General features: G+C 44.5%; 1 protein-coding gene across 2 annotated transcripts in view; it reads right to left on the reverse strand.

Annotated features, from left to right (window-relative positions):
• The window catches only part of DTNBP1 (dystrobrevin binding protein 1), a 212977-nt gene that overhangs the window by 119952 nt on the left and 71186 nt on the right, over positions 1–21839 (reverse strand). For both annotated transcript variants that reach the window (XM_030211246.1, XM_030211254.1), the window contains 2 exons: positions 21150–21282; positions 5472–5494 (listed from right to left, as the gene is read on the reverse strand). In XM_030211246.1, coding sequence (XP_030067106.1) covers positions 5472–5494; positions 21150–21282 — 156 coding nt within the window. The remainder of the gene's footprint in view (positions 1–5471; positions 5495–21149; positions 21283–21839) is intronic.

Raw genomic sequence — 21839 nt, forward strand, 5'->3', positions numbered from 1 at the left:
TCATCTGTACTACCGCTTCTTGAGGCAACTGAGACATATGAGAGTTCCTAAAATAATCTAGGATTTCCTCGGATGATAAGGAATTTCCTGCCGAGTATGTCTGCTTAAAATAAGTATAAAAAATTTGGGCTATGTCAGGTGCTTGCACTTTATGCTGCCCCCATGCATTTTTCATAGACAGGATCATCCTATGACCATTCAAATTTTTTTACCACGTGGGCAATCAGCTTGCCTGTCCTATTACCAAATCTGTGAAATGTATAATTCCTGTACCTCAACATTTTTACAGTACGCTTATGCAATAAGGTGTTCAAAGTCACCTGTGTGGTCTGAACCGCTTCCAAGTTAGATGTGGAGGGACATTGAATATAGGCTTTTCAGTCCGCTCTCAAAGAGCATTCCAAGGCTATGATTCTCTGGGATATCCTCAGAGCCTATTGAACACAATAGGCTCTGAGGAACCTGAGCATTGTCTATGCAAAAATACCCCGCCGTATGGGACCCTGAAGCAGCTATGTGAAACGCTGGCCATCGTTGGCCCAGGGGCGCAGAGAGTTTAAAGAAACGGCTCCGATGTTCACTCTGTATTCTACCTGACTTCTACTGAGATAAGTGATGTTATTTTTGCACTACCAGTAACTAGTTAGACTATGAACGTTATAGGATAGTGAATATTTTCTACAAGGATTTTTCACAAAAAGCATAAATGCTATTGTGGGGAAGGTTTTTGCCAATGATGAAGTGCCGATCGCTATGATCAACTCAGCTCTTTAAATGTGCAAGGTTTCGAGCTCTTTGAGGCTTTTCCTTCCCTATCAAACATTTTTGCACAGTCGTTTTCATACTGTGGATTAGTCTGTTGGTATATCCTCTTATTCCACATGCTATATGCTATAATGTTGCCCCTGAGGATGGCTTTAGCAGTATCCCAAAACATGAAAATCTGTCTGGGTATGAAGCTAAGAGGGAAATCTCCACAGTCTAGGTTGAGAATAGTAAGGATCCGAGAGCAAATCTGCCCACACAGGCGTATGGTCTGAGATTTCCTCCAGCCCAATAGTCACTGACTTGACACAGTCAAAGCTACTATTAAGAACACAAAAGGTAGTCTAGACATAAATGTCATGTGCCCTTGATAAACGTGTGTAGTTCCTCTCTCCCGGATGGAGAAGGTGCCATGCATCCACCAGGTTCAGGGACTTACAAAAATAACAGGAGATGTGGTGAAGTCCCCAGATGGTTTGTACGAGGGAGGTATCAACCAAAGGAACCATCATTAAGTTGAAACCTCCAAGAATGATTAGCGATTTTGTCAAGTCCTGTAAAAAGCTGAGCCTCCTACATCAGATCCATACACTACTAATAAATAAATAGAGCCCTGCACTTGAACCATCTGGGTCCCTAAAGAGTAGATCTGCCTTATACCGTAGTGTTTTCCTATACAAGACAGTCACTCCACCTCTTCGATGTCCTGAGGATGCATAAAAGACCTCACCCACCCACAGTGAATTAAGTTCCTGATGTTCTGTGTCCAACAATCTGGTTTCTTATAAACAGGTTACGTTGGCCCTATGATGCTGCAAGACAGTTAATATTTTCTTCCTTTTAATAGGTGATGTTATTCCCACCACATTCCATGTTAGTAGTCAAAATGTTCACTCAGACATAGACAGGTTCAAAAAGAGCAGGTGGGAGGCATAATAATAGTCACTAGGAGATACCTCGGGCAGCCAGCCTCCACCCAAGGCCTCTCAAACCAACCAGACCCACACACTACATGGAAGGACACAACCCCTACCCACTGACAGAGTACCAGGGATAGGTACTGATTTTTCCACTTACAAAGTAACAATTGTCTTTTGCAACTCCAACTGCAGCAGAAGAAACCAAAGAAGCAAACCACCACAGTGAAGTAGAAACATAACAAGATGTTGAAAACCACCCCCGAGATACACAGTCTCATATAGCTCTCCTGTCCTTTTCCCTTCCCAGCCCCCCTCCCCACAAAGACCACCCCGATCTATCTCCCTAAGGGGTACTGCCCATACTCCCACACCAAAAATGTGGAGTATGGGAATGACTACGCAGTATACCACGAAACACTTTGCCACACCGGCTACAAGAGATAAAAAAGAAAAAAGTCAGGTGTGCCCCGACATGCAATTTTAAGCAGATATCCCTTGAATTCTTGTGGGAGTAGTATAAGCATACACAGAAGTGATATATACAACTTATGTTGATAACCATCAAAGCCGGGGCATAGCCAGACCTCGAGGAGGGAGGGGCCATAGCCCAAGGTGGGGGGCACATTTTGGTTGCTGCCCTGTCACCACCGCCCCTGCCGCTGTAAACATCTTGGCTGGTGGGGGTCCCCAACCCCCACCAGCTGAAGACTTCGTCCAGCGCTGGTCTCCTGTGCCACCGCATTGCCTGCCCTGCTCTCTCGGCAAGCTCAATTTCACTAAAACAAGCGTCCCTGATGTGAGGGGAAAAGAAAGCAGGGCAGGCAATGCAGCAGTGCTGCCACAGACCCGTGATGGACGAGTCTTCAGATGGTGGGGGTTGGGGACCACCGCCAGCCAACCAGGAGCCCAGAGCAAATTTGGGGGGGAGGGGCCCAGGCCTCCGTGGCCCCACCTAGCTACACCACTGCATCAGCCATCCAATCCAATTTAGGCACAATACTACCAGAAACAGTGTCATTCATTTCACCGTGGCATCTGAAAAAGGTAAGCTGTTTACCAAATCCTGTGCTTCCGTGGCTGAATCAAATTATCTCCATTAACAAATATTTTCAGTGATACAAGAGCATAAAACGCCATTTTCGCTCATAAAGGGTGGCACACACTGCAATGAATTTTCTCCTATGGTCTAGCAACACCACGGAATAATCTTGAAAGATTTTTAAGGGTCAGCCCTGGTAGCAGAACAAATCTTTCCGTTCCCTATAAGATCTCAGAATCTCCATTTTCTGGTTGTAGTTATGTACCTTGGCAATAATGACTCATGGTCAAAGGGCCCCCCACCCCCCTCTTGCTTAAGCCCTATCCGGTGCGCTCTCTCCAGGTAAAGATTTGCTGTTTTCAAAGGCAGCTCAGATTTGATCCATTTTTCCAAAATACCAAACAAAACTTTTTCAGGTAAAGTTTCCAGAAAGCCCACAAATTGAAGGTTGTTCCCATGCAATCTATTTTCTAGGTTTTCCATTTTTTCAGAGCAGACTTGCAGCTGGGTCTGGCGCACTGAAACGGTCTCAAACATGGAGTGAGAAGTGTCCTCGATTTGTGAGGCTCTTTGCTCTAATTCACCAGTGCACCACATTGTGTCAGCAAGCATCTGCTCCAAGTAAGAGATTTACCCTGATAGCTTCTCAAGCCTCTGATCCAAGGCATCAACCATGGCTAAGGTGTGCTCATCTGCTATAGTAGCACAGGCTGCACCCCTCCACAATTTTGTCATCACTAGTCTTGCCTTTCTCTTCATCTTAGAAGCCATCAGCTCACTCGGCTTAGTAATATATTTGTCCAGAAACAAATTAGATACAAGATAGGAAAGCAACTGTGCTAAACTAATATGGATATACAGCATCACGTGGGCTCTTGTTTTATGAAATGTATGATCCTTCATTTCATTTTGTTTGCCATAAGCAGTTATTGATTAGATACAGGCTTTTAGTCTTGGGAGGAACTGTGATCCAATATACTGCATCATTCTTAGCAAACAGACAGTGCCAGACGATGGTTAGTGTTGCGTTGATTGCAGTGAAAGAAATGGAAGTCGGGGTGTCAAAACAGTTAGTGTCATTCCCCTGTTGCTCAACATGTATCTTCAAACACTGAGAGCCATAACAATGAGATACGGGATAGAAAGTCACCTGTTCACAAATGGAAGATAATTTTATGAACCATTTTCACTCATAAAACACTGATTTATGCATGTAAACGAGATCTTATAATATTAGGCCATGCACATAACTTGGGGATGCTTTGGGTGGAACATGGGCAGAGTCTTGATTTAGGCATGTGCTTTAGAAAATGTTTGTGTAAAAGTATGCAGTAAAATATAATGTCTGCACCTTCAATGTAGGCACAATTTCTGCAGAATTTGTCCTAGTATTTTATAAGGACACAGACACCTAAGTGAATTTATAAAACAGGCGCCTTCCAGAAAATGCTCTCTTAAAAAATTACCTTTATAATGTGTAACTGGTGATCCTCTTTCCAAAAGATAAGACAAAAATGATTACTAGGGTGAACTTATATTCACGAGACAGAGAGAGGAAAAGAGGAGGACCGATCAAATACCAACTCAAGGTAAAAGGGTAGACTTATTAATCAGACTCGAAGCAGATCTGTGTTTTGGTAAACAAGTGCCTGCCTCAGGAGTCAACAAGTCTATCCAAAGGAAAATGGATATCAGGGTACACAATCTCATGTACACAATGTCCAAATGCATGTAAAGCGGTATTTTCAATAATACAAATGCCAACGAGACAGATATAGTGTGCTGCAATACTTACAGCAGCATGGACATAGACTATTCTCAATGCAAATAACAAAAGGCATACGTATCTCAGCTAGCCTACTATTTTCTAACAGGCATAATCAACTCTCTAGTATAGCCTAAGGCCATTTGCTACAATTAAATTCACAATCCACTGGTTGTAGATGTAGATGAAAATTATTCGAGTACTTAGTTGAATGACATTTCCTAGTATGTAGCAAAGCACTCTAGAACACTCAACTGAAGCTGCAACAGCTCCGATTGATACACTGAAAAATCTAGCTCAACAAAGAAGATATCAAGCACCACAAACTAATGTTTTGTGAGCATCAAAGAACATTAAAAGAGTTTTGTAAGGAAGAATAGTGAGTTTTTAGTCAATACTTAAAGAAAATGGTAAGTATGAACTTTGCCATTTTTTCTTACTCAGGGAGCAATTTACTACACTTAATGGTGTTAATGCATTAAAAGGACAATTCTATAAACCAGGCATTCACGTTTATGCATGTGTTACATGCAAAAATATTAAGAATGAAATATATGTGCATGTGTTTGCACATACGCACGTAAATAACAATATTCCGCCTACGCACTATTCTGCAAAATCCTGCTCAATTTACATTGCAGGTATTTGCAAAGGGAGCATTCACAGCATAGAGTAGGAGTGGGACATAGTTGAGGCTCCCACTTAGGCATGTAATTTACAGAATAATTTAAGTTATGTGCTTCCCTGCTACAACAGGTGCTTGCACCTATGCCAGCTCAATGTTAGGTGTGATGATACCGGGCCACACTACTTATTCTATAACAAAATTTAGGAGCTGGTCCTGGGGTAATCTTATGAAAGCTATATTATAGAATGGTCTCAGGTCATTTAAATGGATGCTCCCAGTTACACCCCTATTAGCAAATGGCCCCTAAATAACATGTTAATTCAAAACATCATTAGAAAGAGTTTAGAAAATTACCTTTGTAGGCTTCAAGCTCCTTCCTGTGAATAGAAAAAGAGGGAAAAATCAAATATAAGTTCTTATATATATTTTACCACTAAACATAGTATGCTGATCCATACTGCATACTTTTATGCAGATGATCTGCAGATGATTTCAGAATTTATCTCAGATTGAGTTTAAGGCTTTGAAGCAATTGCAGAATTCACAGACACTGATCATCATGAGAGCTGATAAAAGAGGGGCCACAGTGGTTCAACACAAAACACATTACCAACAGGAAGCTATGTGACAACTGGCAGATACAGTAGGATCCTACTCCTAGGCTGATGGCGATGACAAAGCAAGAAGTCTTTCAGATGAGACACAAGGCATGTTGACTTCTAAGGAAGTCAAGTTTTTGATGGAACAACATCCAGTAACACCCAAGATTTATTTTGTACCAAATGTTCACAAGGATATGATGCATCCACCAGGACAACCTATTGTTTCTACAAAACATTCAGTATTGGAACCATTGTCACAATTCGTGGACACGTTTCTTTTTCCAAGTCATTTTTATTGATTTTCTATTATACAAAACAGTGCCATCAGTTACAACTCATCATAATTCACTACATACTACTGAAAATCTTGTTTTTGCGAAAGGAGACGGTTAAAATATCATCTGATCTAAAAGATTCGGCTCACCCTATTCATTTTTTGGATAACCTTTCTGATATTTCTCTTACAGTGTGGTTGGTTTCCTTGGATTTTACTTCTCTCTATATTAAAATACCTCAAGAAGGAGCTTTGGATGTTATATCAGAAATTTTACAATCTTGCGCTTCAGCCCAAAAGAATTTTGGCTGATTTCTTAATGACATTGGCTACTTTGGCGATTAAAGAAAATTTATTTGAATATCATTCTAAATTCTACTTACAGACACAGGGGGTAGCGATGAGAGCTACGCTGGCTCCATCAGTAGCCACCCTGAATATAGGTAGCTTGGAGAAATATTTATCCAGCTGACCAATTTAAACAAGTACTATTATAGAAATGCTGTTTGGATGATGTGTTCTTCCTGTAGGATGATACTAGGCAAAACCCAGATAATTTTGTCAGCTGGTTGAATGGGTTGGATCCGAATACTCATTTCACTATGACTGCAAATTTGCATCAGTTAGAAATTTGGGATTGTGGATTTATAAACAAGGTCCTTTGTTGACTACTTTGTAATGTAAACCTGTGGAACGCAATACTCTACTACACTTTGGAAGTTTTCATCCTTATTCCTTGAAGTATAATCTGCCTGTAAGCCAGTTCCTGCACCTGAGGAGAGTATGCTCTACAGTTGAAGAATATAAGAAGAATGCTGTTTAAAGAAGAGAATTTTTAATGAGGGGTTATCCCAGTATGGCTATTAGGAAGGCTTACCTTCGAGCTAGATTTGATCATAGAGACTTACTTCTTCGAGAAACAGAACAGAAGGAACAAGAACTTTTCACTTGTGTGTTACCATTTTCTAGGACTGCCAAGCAGTTGGTGAACATTATGAAAATTCATTGGCATATAGTTCAATTACATTCAATATTCACACATTTTCCTACTATTGCTTACTCTAGGGGCAAGAATATAGGTGAATATTTAATATGCCATAGGTATGAATGCACATGAATCATGTGACATTGTCAATGGTGTTCCTGCACTGTCAGGACCAAGTTGGATTGATACATTTACTCAAATTCAAATTACATCATGCACTCATATAACTTGTAATTGCAGTAATGTGGTTTACATCATAGTTTGCCCGTGTGAGAATGTATACGTGAGCTGCAACAGTCATCCAGTACGCACTTGTTTAACAGAGCATAAATCTAGAATTTCCACTCGTAATGAACAGGCACCTCTGGTGCAACATTGGCTGTCAGCAGAACATTCAATATCTGACATCCGATGGCGTATAATAGATCAAGTAGAAGCAGGGCAGGAGGGAGGTTTTTCGGGCAGGCAGCTGAATTATAAGTAGCAACGTTGGATTTTCCAACTTAATTCAGTAGCTCCAAGGGGGCTAAATTTGGAGATTGAGTGGCTATCTTTACTTTGAAGCGGTTTCCTGTGGGTAGCATTTAATGTGCATATTAGATCAGAACGTAAAGATTTAAATTGGATAGACGCTGCCGCCATTTTTACTGCATTTGAACTTTTGGTCTGGTAAAATTTGCAGCATTATGCTACAGGTATATGATACAGTTTTATACTAAGGGTGACAGGCAGCTGAATTCATGCAGAGATGTAATAAAATTTTGTTCCTCTCTGCTTGGTTTTTTAGGGGATTAGTCCTTGATACAGCTGAATGCAGTGAAACATGCATGCCGGACAATCCAGCCCCTGACTAGTATTCACTTTCTTTAAGAAAGTTTTGTAAAAGATACAATAATTGTTAAGAATGCTATGACAGCCAAGTTATGAGAAGAAATATATAATTATAGTTAAGCAAATAGGATATTGGGTTGTCAATGATGAGTTGGGTGCTGTAAATCTCGTTGATTACAGTCAAGTTCAATGAGTAGCACCACTGAGGCAAGCTATATATATATATACACATACGTATACATACATACACACAATTTGTCATTTAATGTCATGATCTGGTGTTTTTGTTAAGTGCTATATATATCAATGTCATTATTCACCAAATCTAGGGCTGTATTTTGATTAAACTTTAACTTTTAACTGCAACTAATCACATAATTAAAGAACCAATATCAGAAGCAGAAGGGAAGGTAAAATTATGTATCATACCTGATAAATTTCTTTCCATTAATCATAGCTGATCAATCCATAGACTGGTGGGTTGTGTCCATCTACCAGCAGGTGGAGATAGAGAGCAATCCTTTTGCCTCCCTATATGTGGTCATGTGCTGCCGGAAACTCCTCAGTATGTCGATATCCAAGCTCCATCCGCAGGACTCAGCACTTAGAGAATTATACCCACAAAGGGACACTCTGCCCAGCTCACCACCGCCGAAACGGGGGAGGGGAATTAACCCAGCTCATCCCCACACAAGTGGGGGAGGGGAATCCGTCCAGCTCATCCCCGCGGAGCGGGGGAGGGACACCACCCCGCCGATGCGGGGGGGATCTGGCTTATCCTGCAACCGCGGGAGGAGCTGACTGACCCTAACACCGCCGAAGCAGGAGGGGTACAAAGCTGCCCTACAGCCGCACGAAGCGGGAGGAAGCGCCGGCAGAATTTATGTCTCAATCCAGCCCCGAAAACGGAGGGGAGAGGAATGCAGCAGCTCACTGTAACACAAACTCGTCTCAACTCTTGAAGAATCCAATTGAAAAACCTTGAACACGAAGTCCTCCTGAACAGGAACTGAAGACTAAACTTGAACCTGAAATGCAACCAGAATATAAACAGTACAGATATCTGGGAGGGGCTATGGATTGATCAGCTATGATTAATGGAAAGAAAATTATCAGGTATGATACATAATTTTACCTTCCATATCATCATGCTGATCAATCCATAGACTGGTGGGATGTACCGAAGCAGTACTCATCCAGGGCGGGACATTGAAATCCCTGACCGCAACACTGAAGCTCCAAACCGGGCCTCCGCCCGAGCAGTCACAGTCAAGCGGTAATGCCTGGAGAAGGTATGGGCCGATGCCCAAGTTGCTGCCTTGCATATCTCTTCCAAGGAGACGGACCCGGCCTCTGCCATCGAGGCCACCTGAGCTCTAGTGGAGTGAGCCTTCAGCTGAATAGGCGGCACCTTCCCCGCGGCCACATAAGCCGCTGCAATGGCTTCCTTGACCCATCGTGCCACTGTAGGCTTAGCAGCCTGCAGACCCTTACGAGGACCTACAAACAGGACAAACAGATGATCCGATTTCCGGAAATCATTGGTCACTTTCAAGTATCTGATGATGACTCGTCTCACATCCAGAAATTTAAGAGCAGAGTATTCCTCTGGGTAGTCCTCCCTACGAAAGGAAGGGAGACAAAGCTGCTGATTCACATGGAAGCGAGAAACAATCTTGGGCAGGAAGGAAGGCACTGTACGAATAGTCACTCCTGCCTCAGTGAACTGCAGAAAAGGCTCTCGACATGAGAGTCCCTGGAGCTCGGAAACTCTTCTGGCTGAAGTGATAGCCACCAAAAAGACTGCTTTCAACGTCAGGTCTTTCAGAGATGCCCTCGACAAGGGTTCAAAAGGCGGCTTCTGCAAGGCTCTTAGCACCAGGTTGAGATTCCACGCAGGCACCACTGAGTGCAGAGGAGGGCGCAGGTGATTAACTCCCTTGAGAAAACGTACCACATCTGGCTGCGAAGCCAGGGAAGCACCCTTCAGGCGGCCCCTGAAGCAAGCCAGAGCCGCTACCTGGACTTTAAGGGAACTGAGCGACAGGCCTTTCTCCAGACCTTCTTGCAGGAACGCCAGCACTGAAGAAATTGGAGCAGTGAAGGGAGAAAGTGAGCCTGCTTCACACCACGCTGCAAAGGTACGCCAAACCCTGGCGTAAGCAGTAGAAGTAGAGCGCTTCCTCGCTCTCAGCATAGTGGCGATGACCTTGTCTGAGAAGCCCTTCTTCCTCAGACGCTGCCGCTCAATAGCCAGGCCGTAAGACCAAAGGGGGAGGGATCCTCCATCACCACGGGACCCTGATGCAACAGGCCCTGCTCCACTGGCAGCCGCAGAGGGTCGTCCACTGAGAGCCTGATCAAGTCCGCATACCAGGGACGTCTGGGCCAGTCCGGACCCACCAGGATTATCCGGCCCGGATGCTTTGCCACCCGGTCTAGTACCCTGCCCAACATGGGCCAGGGCAGGAACACATAGAGAAGCTCCTGTGTCGGCCACTGTTGGAGAAGAGCATCTACTCCCAGAGATCGAGGGTCCCGTCCTCTGCTGAAAAAGCGCGGCACTTGGCAATTGGCCGATGACGCCATCAGATCTAGGCTCGGCTGGCCCCAGCGCTTCGTGATGTCCAAGAACGCCTGAGCCGATAACTGCCACTCTCCGGGATCCAAGGTATGGCGACTGAGAAAGTCCGCCTTGACATTCATGACTCCGGCAATGTGGGCCGCTGACAGCTGTTCCAGGTTCGCTTCCGCCCACTGGCATAGATTCATGGCTTCCTTGGCTAGAGGGGCGCTCTTGGTACCTCCCTGGCGGTTGACATAGGTCACAGCCGTGGCATTGTCCGACAGGACCCGTACTGGCTTCAACGCCAGTACCGGGAGGAACTCCAAAAGCGCCAACCGAATGGCTCTGAGTTCCAGGAGGTTGATAGACCACTTTGCCTCTGCAGGAGACCAGAGCCCCTGCGCTGTCCTTCCCAAGCAGTGGGCTCCCCAGCCCGTCAAAGAGGCGTCCGTCGTGACGACAATCCACTCCGGGGTCACAAGAGGCATCCCTGCAGACAACTTGTCTGTCTTCAGCCACCAGCTCAGCTCCTTGCGCACTGCTGGGTCCAAGGGAAGGCGCACAGCATAATCCTCCGACACCGGAGTCCAGCGCTGCAGCAGAGAGTGTTGTAGTGCTCTCATATGAGCCCTGGCCCAGGGCACTACTTCCATCGTGGCCGTCATAGAGCCCAACAGCTGCACATAGTCCCAAGCCCGAAGCGGAGAGGCTACTAGGAACTGGTCCACCTGAGCCTGAAGTTTGACAATCCGATTGTCCGGCAGGAACACTCTGCCCACTTGGGTGTCGAATCGAACTCCCAGATACTCCAGGGACTGAGTCGGGCGCAGCTGGCTTTTCTCCCAGTTGATGATCCACCCCAGGGAGCTCAAAAGAGCAATCACCCGGTCCACAGCTTTGCCACACTCTGCATAAGAGGGGGCTCGGATCAACCAGTCGTCCAGATAAGGATGGACTTGTACTCCTTCCTTTCGCAGGAAGGCCGCGATGACCACCATTACTTTGGAGAAGGTCCGCGGAGCAGTAGCCAACCCGAACGGGAGGGCTCTGAACTGGAAGTGTCGGCCCAGGACTGCAAAACGCAGAAAGCGTTGATGAGGAGGCCAGATGGGAATATGCAAGTACGCTTCCTTGATGTCCAAGGATGCCAGGAACTCCCCTGCCTTCACTGCCGCTATAACAGAGCGGAGAGTCTCCATGCGAAAGTGCCGAACTTTCAAGGCCCGATTGACCCCTTTGAGGTCGAGGATAGGCCGTACAGAACCTCCTTTCTTTGGTACCACAAAGTAAATGGAGTAACGTCCCTTGCCAAGCTGATTTTCTGGCACCGGAACGACCGCACCCAGGCGGATCAGATTGTCCAATGTCTGCTGCACTGCCATAGCTTTGACCGGAGACTTGCAGGGAGAGAGTACAAACCCGTCTCTTAAGGGTCGGCAGAACTCTAGCTTGTAGCCGTCTCTGATGACTTCCAGCACCCAAGCGTCTGAAGTTACCCTGGTCCACTCGCCCAGAAACAAGGACAGGCGCCCTCCAATCTGCACTGGGCCATGGACCAGGACCCCGTCATTGGGTACGAGACCCTGGGGGAGGACCGGAGGGCGCACCTCCGGGACGGCGGTCTCTGCGAAAGGAATGCTGCTTGGGGGAGAAGTTCCTCTTGAAGGAAGAGGGGGCAGAGGAGCCCGACTTGCCCGGGCGGTACCGACGGGCTTCCTGAAACCGTCCTCTGGAGATACTGGGGCGAGCACTGGCCCGAGCCCTGACCTCTGGTAACCTCTTGCCCTTAGACGTGCCGAGATCGGTCACAATTTTGTCCAGCTCGACCCCAAAGAGCAGCTTGCCTTTAAAAGGCAACTTAGCCAGGCGGGACTTAGAGGCGTGGTCCGCAGACCAATGTTTCAGCCAAAGCCACCGCCGCGCAGAGACTGTCTGAGCCATACCTTTAGCCGAGGCTCTCAAGACATCATACAGCAAGTCTGCCAAATAAGCCAAGCCCGATTCCAGGGCCGGCCAATCAGCCCTCAAGGAAGGATCCGAGGGGGAAGCCCGCTGCACAATCGTCAGGCACGCCCTGGCCACGTAGGAGCCGCAAACAGAGGCCTGCAAACTTAAGGCAGCCGCCTCGAAGGACGACCTTAAGGCCGCCTCCAATCTTCTGTCTTGGGCGTCCTTTAGGGCTGTGCCACCTTCCACCGGCAACGCCGTTTTCTTAGTCACCGCAGTGATTAAAGAATCCACGGTAGGCCAAAGAAAGGCCTCCCGTTCACTTTCAGGCAAAGGATAGAGGCGGGACATAGCCCTAGCCACTTTGAGGCTCACTTCCGGGACATCCCATTGAGCCGAAATTAAGGTGTGCATGGCATCATGCACGTGGAAGTTTCTAGGCGGGCGCTTCGTCCCCAGCATAATGGTGGAGCCAACAGGGGCTGAGGGAGAGACGTCCTCTGGAGAGGAAATCTTCAAAATGCTCATGGCCTGCACTAACAGGTTGGGCAAATCCTCTGAGCGAAAGATCCGCGCTGCAGAGGGGTCATCCGCTCCATCCGAGCGGGAATCCGTCTCCTCCAAGGAATCCCCAAAGGACCGTTGGGAGAACTCAGATACGCTGCCCTCATCTACATCAGAGGAAACAGAGTCCTCTAAGGCCCGGGAATCCACCCGAGGGCGTTTACTTCCGGGGGCCTCAACCCCTTTATCGGACAAGGGAGAAGGGGCAGCGTTTTGCATAAGGAAGGCCTGATGCAGCAGCAAAATAAACTCGGGGGAGAAACCCCCCAGACTGTGCACTTCAGCAGCCTGGGCCACAGCCCTAGACGCACCCTCAACCGGTGCTCGCAAGAGCGGGGGAGAACCATGCTCCGCATCCAAGATGGCATCCGGCGCGACACTCCGTGAAGGAGCCGCGCGGGAAGAACGGCGCTTAACTTTAGCCGCTTTTTTGCCGTCGCCCAAATCAAGGGCGGCCATGGCATTAACGTCTCCCAGCTCAAGGGCTGCCCAAGAAGAAGCCGTCCGAGCAGAGTGGCCGGCCACGATGGCGGAGGCGAGCAGCGGGGGATGGGCGTTTATGGCGGGAAAAACTGCCGCACCGGAGGAAGACCCGGGACACTGACCGGCCTCCGAACTGACACCCAACAAGGGCGAATCAGACTTTAAGACCCCCGCATCCCCGCTAGAAGCGCACACGCGGTCCGGGGAGCGATTCTTCGCGCCCTCGCCCTCTGACGCCATAGGCCACGTGGAGATCGATCGGGGAACCCCCTGCCCGCTATAAAAAGGTAAAAATTACCTGCTTCTCGCTCCGAGCTGTAACAAACTGGTGTCCCAGTGAGTAGCTGCAATAAACGTTTAAATAAACGTCGAAATAAACGCCCTTAAGGACGTCCAAAATTTTTTTCTTTTCTTTTTTTTTTTTTTTTTTAACGGAGCCAGCGGGAGGGGGGAGAAAAGGAGGGACCTGGTGCCACCAGGTTTGCACTTGCTCAAGAAGAGCCCTCAACCCCAGGTACTCAACAAAACCTAAAAATTAGGCTTGGAGACCTAGCCAGAGCTGCTGCTGTGTGTGACCACCACCTGCTGAGATAGAGAACATACTGAGGAGTTTCCGGCAGCACATGACCACATATAGGGAGGCAAAAGGATTGCTCTCTATCTCCACCTGCTGGTAGATGGACACAACCCACCAGTCTATGGATTGATCAGCATGATGATATGGAATGAACATTTCCAATATATTTTTATCACATTAAGGAACCAATATAGGAAGCGAGCCACATTCTCTTTAGAAACCATAAAAACAGCAGCAAAGAAATACATTCAAGCACATGGAAAGTAAACATACAGGGGAGTCCTTCTACTAAGCAGAGGTAAGCACTAATGCGTGTTTACTGCTAGTTAAAATCCACTACCGGGAGTGCACTCAGGCGTCCTGCGGTAGTTTTGTATTTAGCATGCTTACTAACACACTAAAAAGTAGAACATATTTTTGAGTGTTGGGGGGGGGAGGTGGATAGTAGATATGCCCAGCACTAATCAGCGCAGCTGCATTGCCGCACGCTAACCAATTAGCACGTGGTTAGCACGGAAGCCCAATAGGAAGTAAACAGGTGGAAGTAAGGGCTCACAAGCTAATGGCCACACACTAATTGGGAAATTAGCATGCGGCTATTAAGGGGGGGAAATAGAAATTGTGGCCATTTTACTGCCACACTAAAGTGGCCTCAGTATGCGGGAAACTCACGCACTAGTAACAGTGCAGGCCACTTTTTAGCGCAGCTTATTAAAATGGTTGTATTTATGTTTTAGCAAACCACTGAGGTACACAAGTTTATCAATGTTACCCAGCAAAAGAGCTGCATGTTTTTCCTGGCAATGAAAATAAGCACTCATTTCCACCAAACAGCCTGCCAGCATCTCATTTCTGCCCTCCTTGTCCAGTCTGCCAACATCTTATTCCCAAGTGAACAAATGGAGAAAAGTAACCTCTCACAGATGGTGTCCTCAACAAGCTCTTTATTCAAAAACAGTAAGCAAAAAAGCGACCCAACATGAGTCGTGTTTTGGCCCTACCGGCCTGCATCACAGGTCTACAAACAAATACATAAATAAAAATAAATAAATAAAAAACAAATCATAAATATACAAAAAACATAAAGGAATAAATAATTAAAAACCATATAACTGTAAAAACCATACCTAGGGATTTGTAAAGCAGTATACTTTTCTAGAGCGGTTGGATTGTGGCCAAACTCCTATATAGTAGGTATATCTATGTGGACATAAAAATTGCATATATATATATATATATTGATACATAGAAAGATACATCATACAAGAATCATATTGCATATGTATGAAATTAACAATAGTGAAACAAAAAATGAGCAATTATGAAATAAACCTAATAATAAACAAACAGGATGCATGTCGTTATGTATTGATGAGACATAGAATGTATGAACTCCAGCTGTTATGTAAGTTACCATTATGTCATATAAACCAAGATAAAAAAAAACCTTTATAGACCAAGGTTCACAAACAAGCAGAGAAGAGAGAAAAAAAATGTAACATAGGGAATGTCATTAAAAAACATGTTTAACAGGTGTAAAGTGTTATCCAGCCAACATTGTCCCAAAGGTTGTATAACTACACATGTATATATTCATATTTAAGTAAAAAATAAAAAAAAAATCAATATTGCCTAATGGTACTGAAAAAACAACAAAAGAAACTGAAAGGTGCTGTATCAAAAAAAAGGAGGCATATGGAATAGCTTTAAGCAATAACGAGAAATAGAAGCTTTTCTCCTGAGCATACTGTAACAAAACGGTATCCAGTAAACTAAAGAACAGAACGAGTGGAGAATTTTACTGAATTAGCATTGTGCATCTCACAACTCGGGCATTTGGCACACACTCAGATGTATCAACCCCCGCCCCCTTCAATACCACACTACAAGCCGTATCTTCGATAGAATTGAATTTATTTTGGCCACAGCCAGGAACATCAAAATTGTTACAACTTAAACAAATTACATCTTCTACTAATCATTATGCCAGCATGCATTTCTACCCGGGTACACAGCTTCTACACGTAGTTGCATATTCTGGGCCACAGGCCAAGCCATACCAAGCCCCTGTGGCCCCCTGTGCTGTTTTCCAAGCACCCGACGTCACTTGGTGTCTCCCGTTGAAGGAGGCACCTACCACATTTACAAAATGACATTCTAGGCCTCCCGGCCGCCCAAGCCAGCAGACAAGCTGTATACACGTTGTTTCCCGTTGAAGGAGGCACCTACCACATTTACAAAATGACGTTCTAGGCCTCCCGTTGCTCTTCTCCTGCTTCCAAATTCAAAAGGACTTCCTGTGCAGTTCAAATTCCTCTCTCCTCCTCCCTTGCTCCTCCCCTTGCTACCCCCTTGTTTCCCTCCCACTACTACCTCTGCTCTCTAGCTAGGCCCTCCCTGTACCCTCCCCCACACTTGTCTTCGCTGGCCTTCAGCCTGGTTGTGGTCGGCCCCCCTTTAATGGGTGTGCCTGGTTCTTTCCATAAGCCCCCGTTTTTTTTGCCTCCGCATATTAAAAAAGGAGGACAGAAGATCAAACGACAGCCGGCGTAGTTAAAAAGTGAGGTGAAGGAAGCTATTAGAGCTAAAAGAAAATCCTTCAGAAAATGGAAGAAGGAACCGACTGAAAATAATAAGAAACAACATAAGGAATGTCAAGTCAAGTGTAAAGAGCTGATAAGAAAGGCTAAGAGGGACTTCGAAAAAAAGATTGCGTTGGAGGCAAAAACACATAGTAAAATTTTTTTTAGGTATATTAAAAGCAGGAAGCCGGTAAAAGAATCAGTTGGACTGCTAGATGACGGAAGAGTAAAAGGGGCGATCAGGGAAGACAAAGCTGTAGCGGAGAGAGTAAATGAATTCTTTGCTTCAGTCTTCACCGAGGAAGATTTGGGTGGGATAACAGTGCCAGAAATGGTATTCGAAGTTGACGGGTCGGAGAAACTTAATGAATTCTTTGTAAACCTGGAGGATGTAATAGGGCAGTTCTACAAACTGAAGAGTAGCAAATCTCCTGGACCGGATGGTATTCATCCCAGAGTACTGATAGAACTGAAAAATGAGCTTGCGGAGCTATTGTTAGTAATATGTAATTTATCCTTAAAATCGAGTGTGGTACCGGAAGACTGGAGGGTGGCCAATGTAACACCGATTTTTTAAAAAGGTTCCAGAGGAGATCCGGGAAATTATAGGCCGGTGAGTCTGACGTCGGTGCTGGGCAAAATAGTAGAGACTATTATTAAGAACAAAATTACAGAGCATATTCAAAAGCATGGATTAATGAGACAAAGTCAACATGGATTTAGTGAAGGGAAATCTTGCCTCACCAATCTACTACATTTCTTTGAAGGGGTGAACAGACATGTGGAAAAAGGTGAGCCAGTTGCCCTATTACATCGTCCAGGTTTACAAAGAATTCATTAAGTTTCTCCGACCCGTCAGCTTCGAATACCATTTCCGGCACCTGTATCACTCCCAAATCTTCCTCAGTGAAGACCGAAGCAAAGAATTCATTTAATCTCTCCGCTACGGCTTTGTCTTCCCTGATCGCCCCTTTTACTCTTCCGACATCTAGCAGTCCAACCGATTCTTTTGCCAGCTTCCCTCTTTTAATATACCTAAAAAAAATTTTACTATGTGTTTTTGCCTCCAACGCAATCTTTTTTTCGAAGTCCCTCTTAGCTTTCCTTATCAGCGCTTTGCATTTGACATGACATTCCTTATGCTGTTTCTTATTATTTTCAGTCGGTTCCTTCTTCCATTTTCCGAAGGATTTTCTTTTAGCTCTAATAGCTTCCTTCACCTCACTTTTTAACCACACCGGCTGTCGTTTGGTCTTCTGTCCTCCTTTTTTAACACGTGGAATATATATGGCCTGGGCTTCCAGGATGATGTTTTTGAACAGCATCCACGCCTGATGTAAATTTTTGACCCTTGCAGTCGCTCCTCTAAGTTTTCTTTTCACCGTTCTTCTCATTTTATTATAGTCTCCTTTTTTAAAGTTAAACGCTAACGTATTTGATTTCCTATGTATACTTACTTCAAAGCTAATATGAAATCCGATCATATTATGATCACTGTTAAAGCGGCCCTAGCACCATTACCTCCCACACCAGATCATGCGTTCCACTAAGAACTAGGTCTAGAATTTTTCCTTTTTTTTTTTTTGTTACATTTGTACCCTGCGCTTTCCCACTCATGGCAGGCTCAATGCGGCTTACATGTACAGGTACTTATTTGTACCTGAGGCAATGGAGGGTTAAGTGACTTGCCCAGAGTCACAAAGAGCTGCCTGTGCCTGAAGTGGGAATCGAACTCAGTTCCCAAGTTTCACAGGACCAGAGTCCACCACCCTAACCACTAGGCCTTCTCTCGTCGGCTCCTGTACCAGCTGCTCCATAAAGCTGTCCTTGATTTCATCAAGGAATTTTACCTCCCTAGGGTGTCCTGATGTTACATTTACCCAGTCAATATCGGGGTAACTGAAATCACCCATTATTATTGTGTTGCCCAGTTTGTTTGCATCCCTAATTTCCTTTAACATTTCTGCATCCATCTGTTTATCCTGGCCAGGTGGACGGTAGTACACTCCTATCACTATCCTTTTCCCCTTTACACATGGAATTTCAATCCACAGTGATTCCAAGAAGTGTTTTGTTTCCTGCAGAATTTTCAATCTATTTGATTCAAGGCTCTCGTTAATATACAATGCTACCCCTCTACCAATTCGATCCACCCTATCACTACGATATAATTTGTACCCCGGTATGACAGTGTCCCACTGGTTATCCTCCCTCCTTTCACCAGGTCTCAAAGATGCCTATTATATCTAATTTTTCATTTAGTGCAATATATTCTAACTCTCCCATCTTATTTCTTAGGCTCCTGGCATTCGCATATAGACATTTCAAACTATGTTTGTTGTTCCTATTTACATCATGCTCAGTATTTGACAGTATTAATTTGCAATCTTTTGTCTGATTTTTATTTTTATTTAAGGACACCTGATCTACTATGGTCTCTTTTGCAACCTCACTATCAGGATACCCTATCCTCCCTGTTTTGGTAGTGTTCTATTGTGGATTAAAAACTGGTTAAAAGATAGAAAACAGAGAGTAGGGTTAAATGGTCAGTATTCTCAATGGAGAAGGGTAGTTAGTGGGGTTCCCCAGGGGTCTGTGCTGGGACCGTTGCTTTTTCATTTATTTATAAATGACCTAGGGATGGGAGTAACTAGTGAGGTAATTAAATTTGCTGATGACACAAAGTTATTCAAAGTCGTTAAATCGCGGAAGGATTGTGAAAAATTACAAGAGGACCTTTCAAGACTGGGAGACTGGGCGTCTAAATGGCAGATGATGTTTAATGTTAGCAAGTGTAAAGTGATGCATGTGGGAAAGAGGAACCCGAATTATAGCTACGTCATGCAAGGTTCCACGTTAGGAGTCATGGACCAAGAAAGGGATCTAGGTGTCGTCGTTGATGATACGTTGAAACCTTCTGCTCAGTGTGCTGCTGCGGCTAAGAAAGCAAATAGAATGTTAGGTATTATTAGGAAAGGAATGGAAAACAAAAATGAGGATGTTATAATGTATAATCTTCTGAACTTCTAACACTGTCTTATAATGTCTTTTGCTTTCTAGCACTGTCTTATAATGTCTTTTGCTTTAACACCATTATATAATTCACCACCATGTAACACAAATCTTCTGTAAACCTAATGTATATGCACTCTTATTTCCAGTACCCATGATGTATTGTAAGCCACACTGAGCCTGCAAAGAGGTGGGATACTGTGGGATATAAATGCAATAAATAAATAATGCCTTTGTATCGCTCCATGGTGCGACCGCACCTCGAAAATTGTGTTCAATTCTGGTCGCCGCATCTCAAAAAAGATATAGTGGAATTAGAAAAGATGCAGAGAAGGGCGATGAAAATGATAAAGGGGATGGGACGACTTCCCCATAAGGAAAGGCTAAAGCGGCTACGGCTCTTCAGCTTGGAGAAAAGGCGGCTGAGGGGAGATATGATAGAGGTCTATAAAATAATGAGTGGAGTTGAACGGGTAGATGTGAAGCATCTGTTTATGCTTTCCAAAAATACTAGGGGACATGCGATGAAGCTACAATGTAGTAAATTTAAAACGAATCGGAGAAAATGTTTCTTCACTAAACGTGTAATTAAGCTCTGGAATTCATTGCCAGAGAATGTGGTAAATGCGGTTAGCTTAGCGGAGTTTAAAAAAGGTTTGGACGGCTTCCTAAAGGAAAAGCCCATAGACCATTATTAAATGGACTTGGAGAAAATCCACTATTTCTGGGATAAGCAGTATAAAATGTTTTGTACTTTTTGGGATCTTGCCAGGTGTTTGTGACCTGGATTGGCCACTGTTGGAAACAGGATGCTAGGCTTGATGGACCTTTGGTCTTTCCCAGTATGGCAATACTTATGCACTTATGTACATTAAGAGTCACCAACTAGAAAAGGGATCTAGGTGTCATCGTTGATGATTCGTTGAAACCCTCTGCTCAGTGTGTATCGGCAGCTAAGAAAGCAAATAGAATGTTAGGTATTATTAGGAAAGGAATGGAAAACAAAAATGAGGATGTTATAATGCCTTTGTATTGCTCCATGGTGTGACTGCACACTGAATATAGTGTGCAGTTCTGGTCACCGCATCTCAAAAAAGATATGGTGGAATTAGAAAACGTACAAAGAAGGATGATGAAAATGATAAAGGGGATGGGACAACTTCCCTATGAGGAAAGGCTAAAGTGTCTAGGGCTTTTCAGCTTGGAGAACAGATGGCTGAGGGGAAATATGATTGAGATCTACAAAATAATAAGTGGAATGGAATGGGTAGACGTGAATCAATTGTTTGCTCTTTCCAAAAATACTAGCACTAGTGGGCATGCAATGAAGCTATTAACTACTAAATTTAAAACAAATTGGAGAAAATATTTCTTCACTCAATGTGTAATTAAACTCTGAAATTCATTGCCAGAGAATGTAGTAAAAGCAGTTAGCTTAGCATAAATCCATAAGTCATTATTAAAATGGAGTTTGGGAAAATCCACTGCTTATTTCTAAACAGCATAAAATGTAATTAAACAAAAAGCCTCATATCACTCATGACAAATGAGAATAAGATGTCTTATGCAATCATTAAGTTTGGTTTATGAAATAAGTAACTATATTCACCTTTTCTTTTTTTTGTAGTTTTCTAGCTGTATGACTTGTGCTCGCTTAAATTTTTCAAATTCACATTGTCCACACAGATCCTCCAGCTCCAGCAAGCGGCTCTCCATATTCTCAAAGTTCTGTTCCAACTGGGCTGTGTGAAATAAAGAAAAAGCAATCATATATTATGGTATTCACGGTAAAATTAAAGTATTATCTTTTCATAATGCTATATTACAGCCAACATGACAGGGAAAGGGAACAGCAGAATGATTACAATAATGGACTAGAAACATTGGTATAGCTTTCCTTAGTTTGGGGGGGGGGGGGGGGGGGGGGGAGTGGGGGAAGGGAATCAAGTCAGCATCAGCAGCTGGAGAATTCTGTGTGGGCACTGCTTCCCATGTACCCTTCTAAACCACACATATGACTAGGAACCAGGTAACCTGAGGTCATATCCTGCTTTCGCCCATACACACAATTGATTCAGTCTTCAGCAAATCCCTAACAGTAGCTTCAGTATCCACTTAAGTTCTGTTGCAATTGACCCAAGTTAGCAATGTTGCAGGTCTTCTTCCCCCACCCCCTTCTGGCAGTCAGCCCCACTGCATCTAGAATAGGGTTGACAACTTTTTGACACAGAAAAATCCAGCAACTATGCTCCATGCCCCTCCCTTATTGTGCCCTATGGCTTACCCCAAGTCCCTTGCC

This window comes from Microcaecilia unicolor, chromosome 1 (assembly GCF_901765095.1).
Source record: "Microcaecilia unicolor chromosome 1, aMicUni1.1, whole genome shotgun sequence".
Taxonomy (NCBI): domain Eukaryota; kingdom Metazoa; phylum Chordata; class Amphibia; order Gymnophiona; family Siphonopidae; genus Microcaecilia; species Microcaecilia unicolor.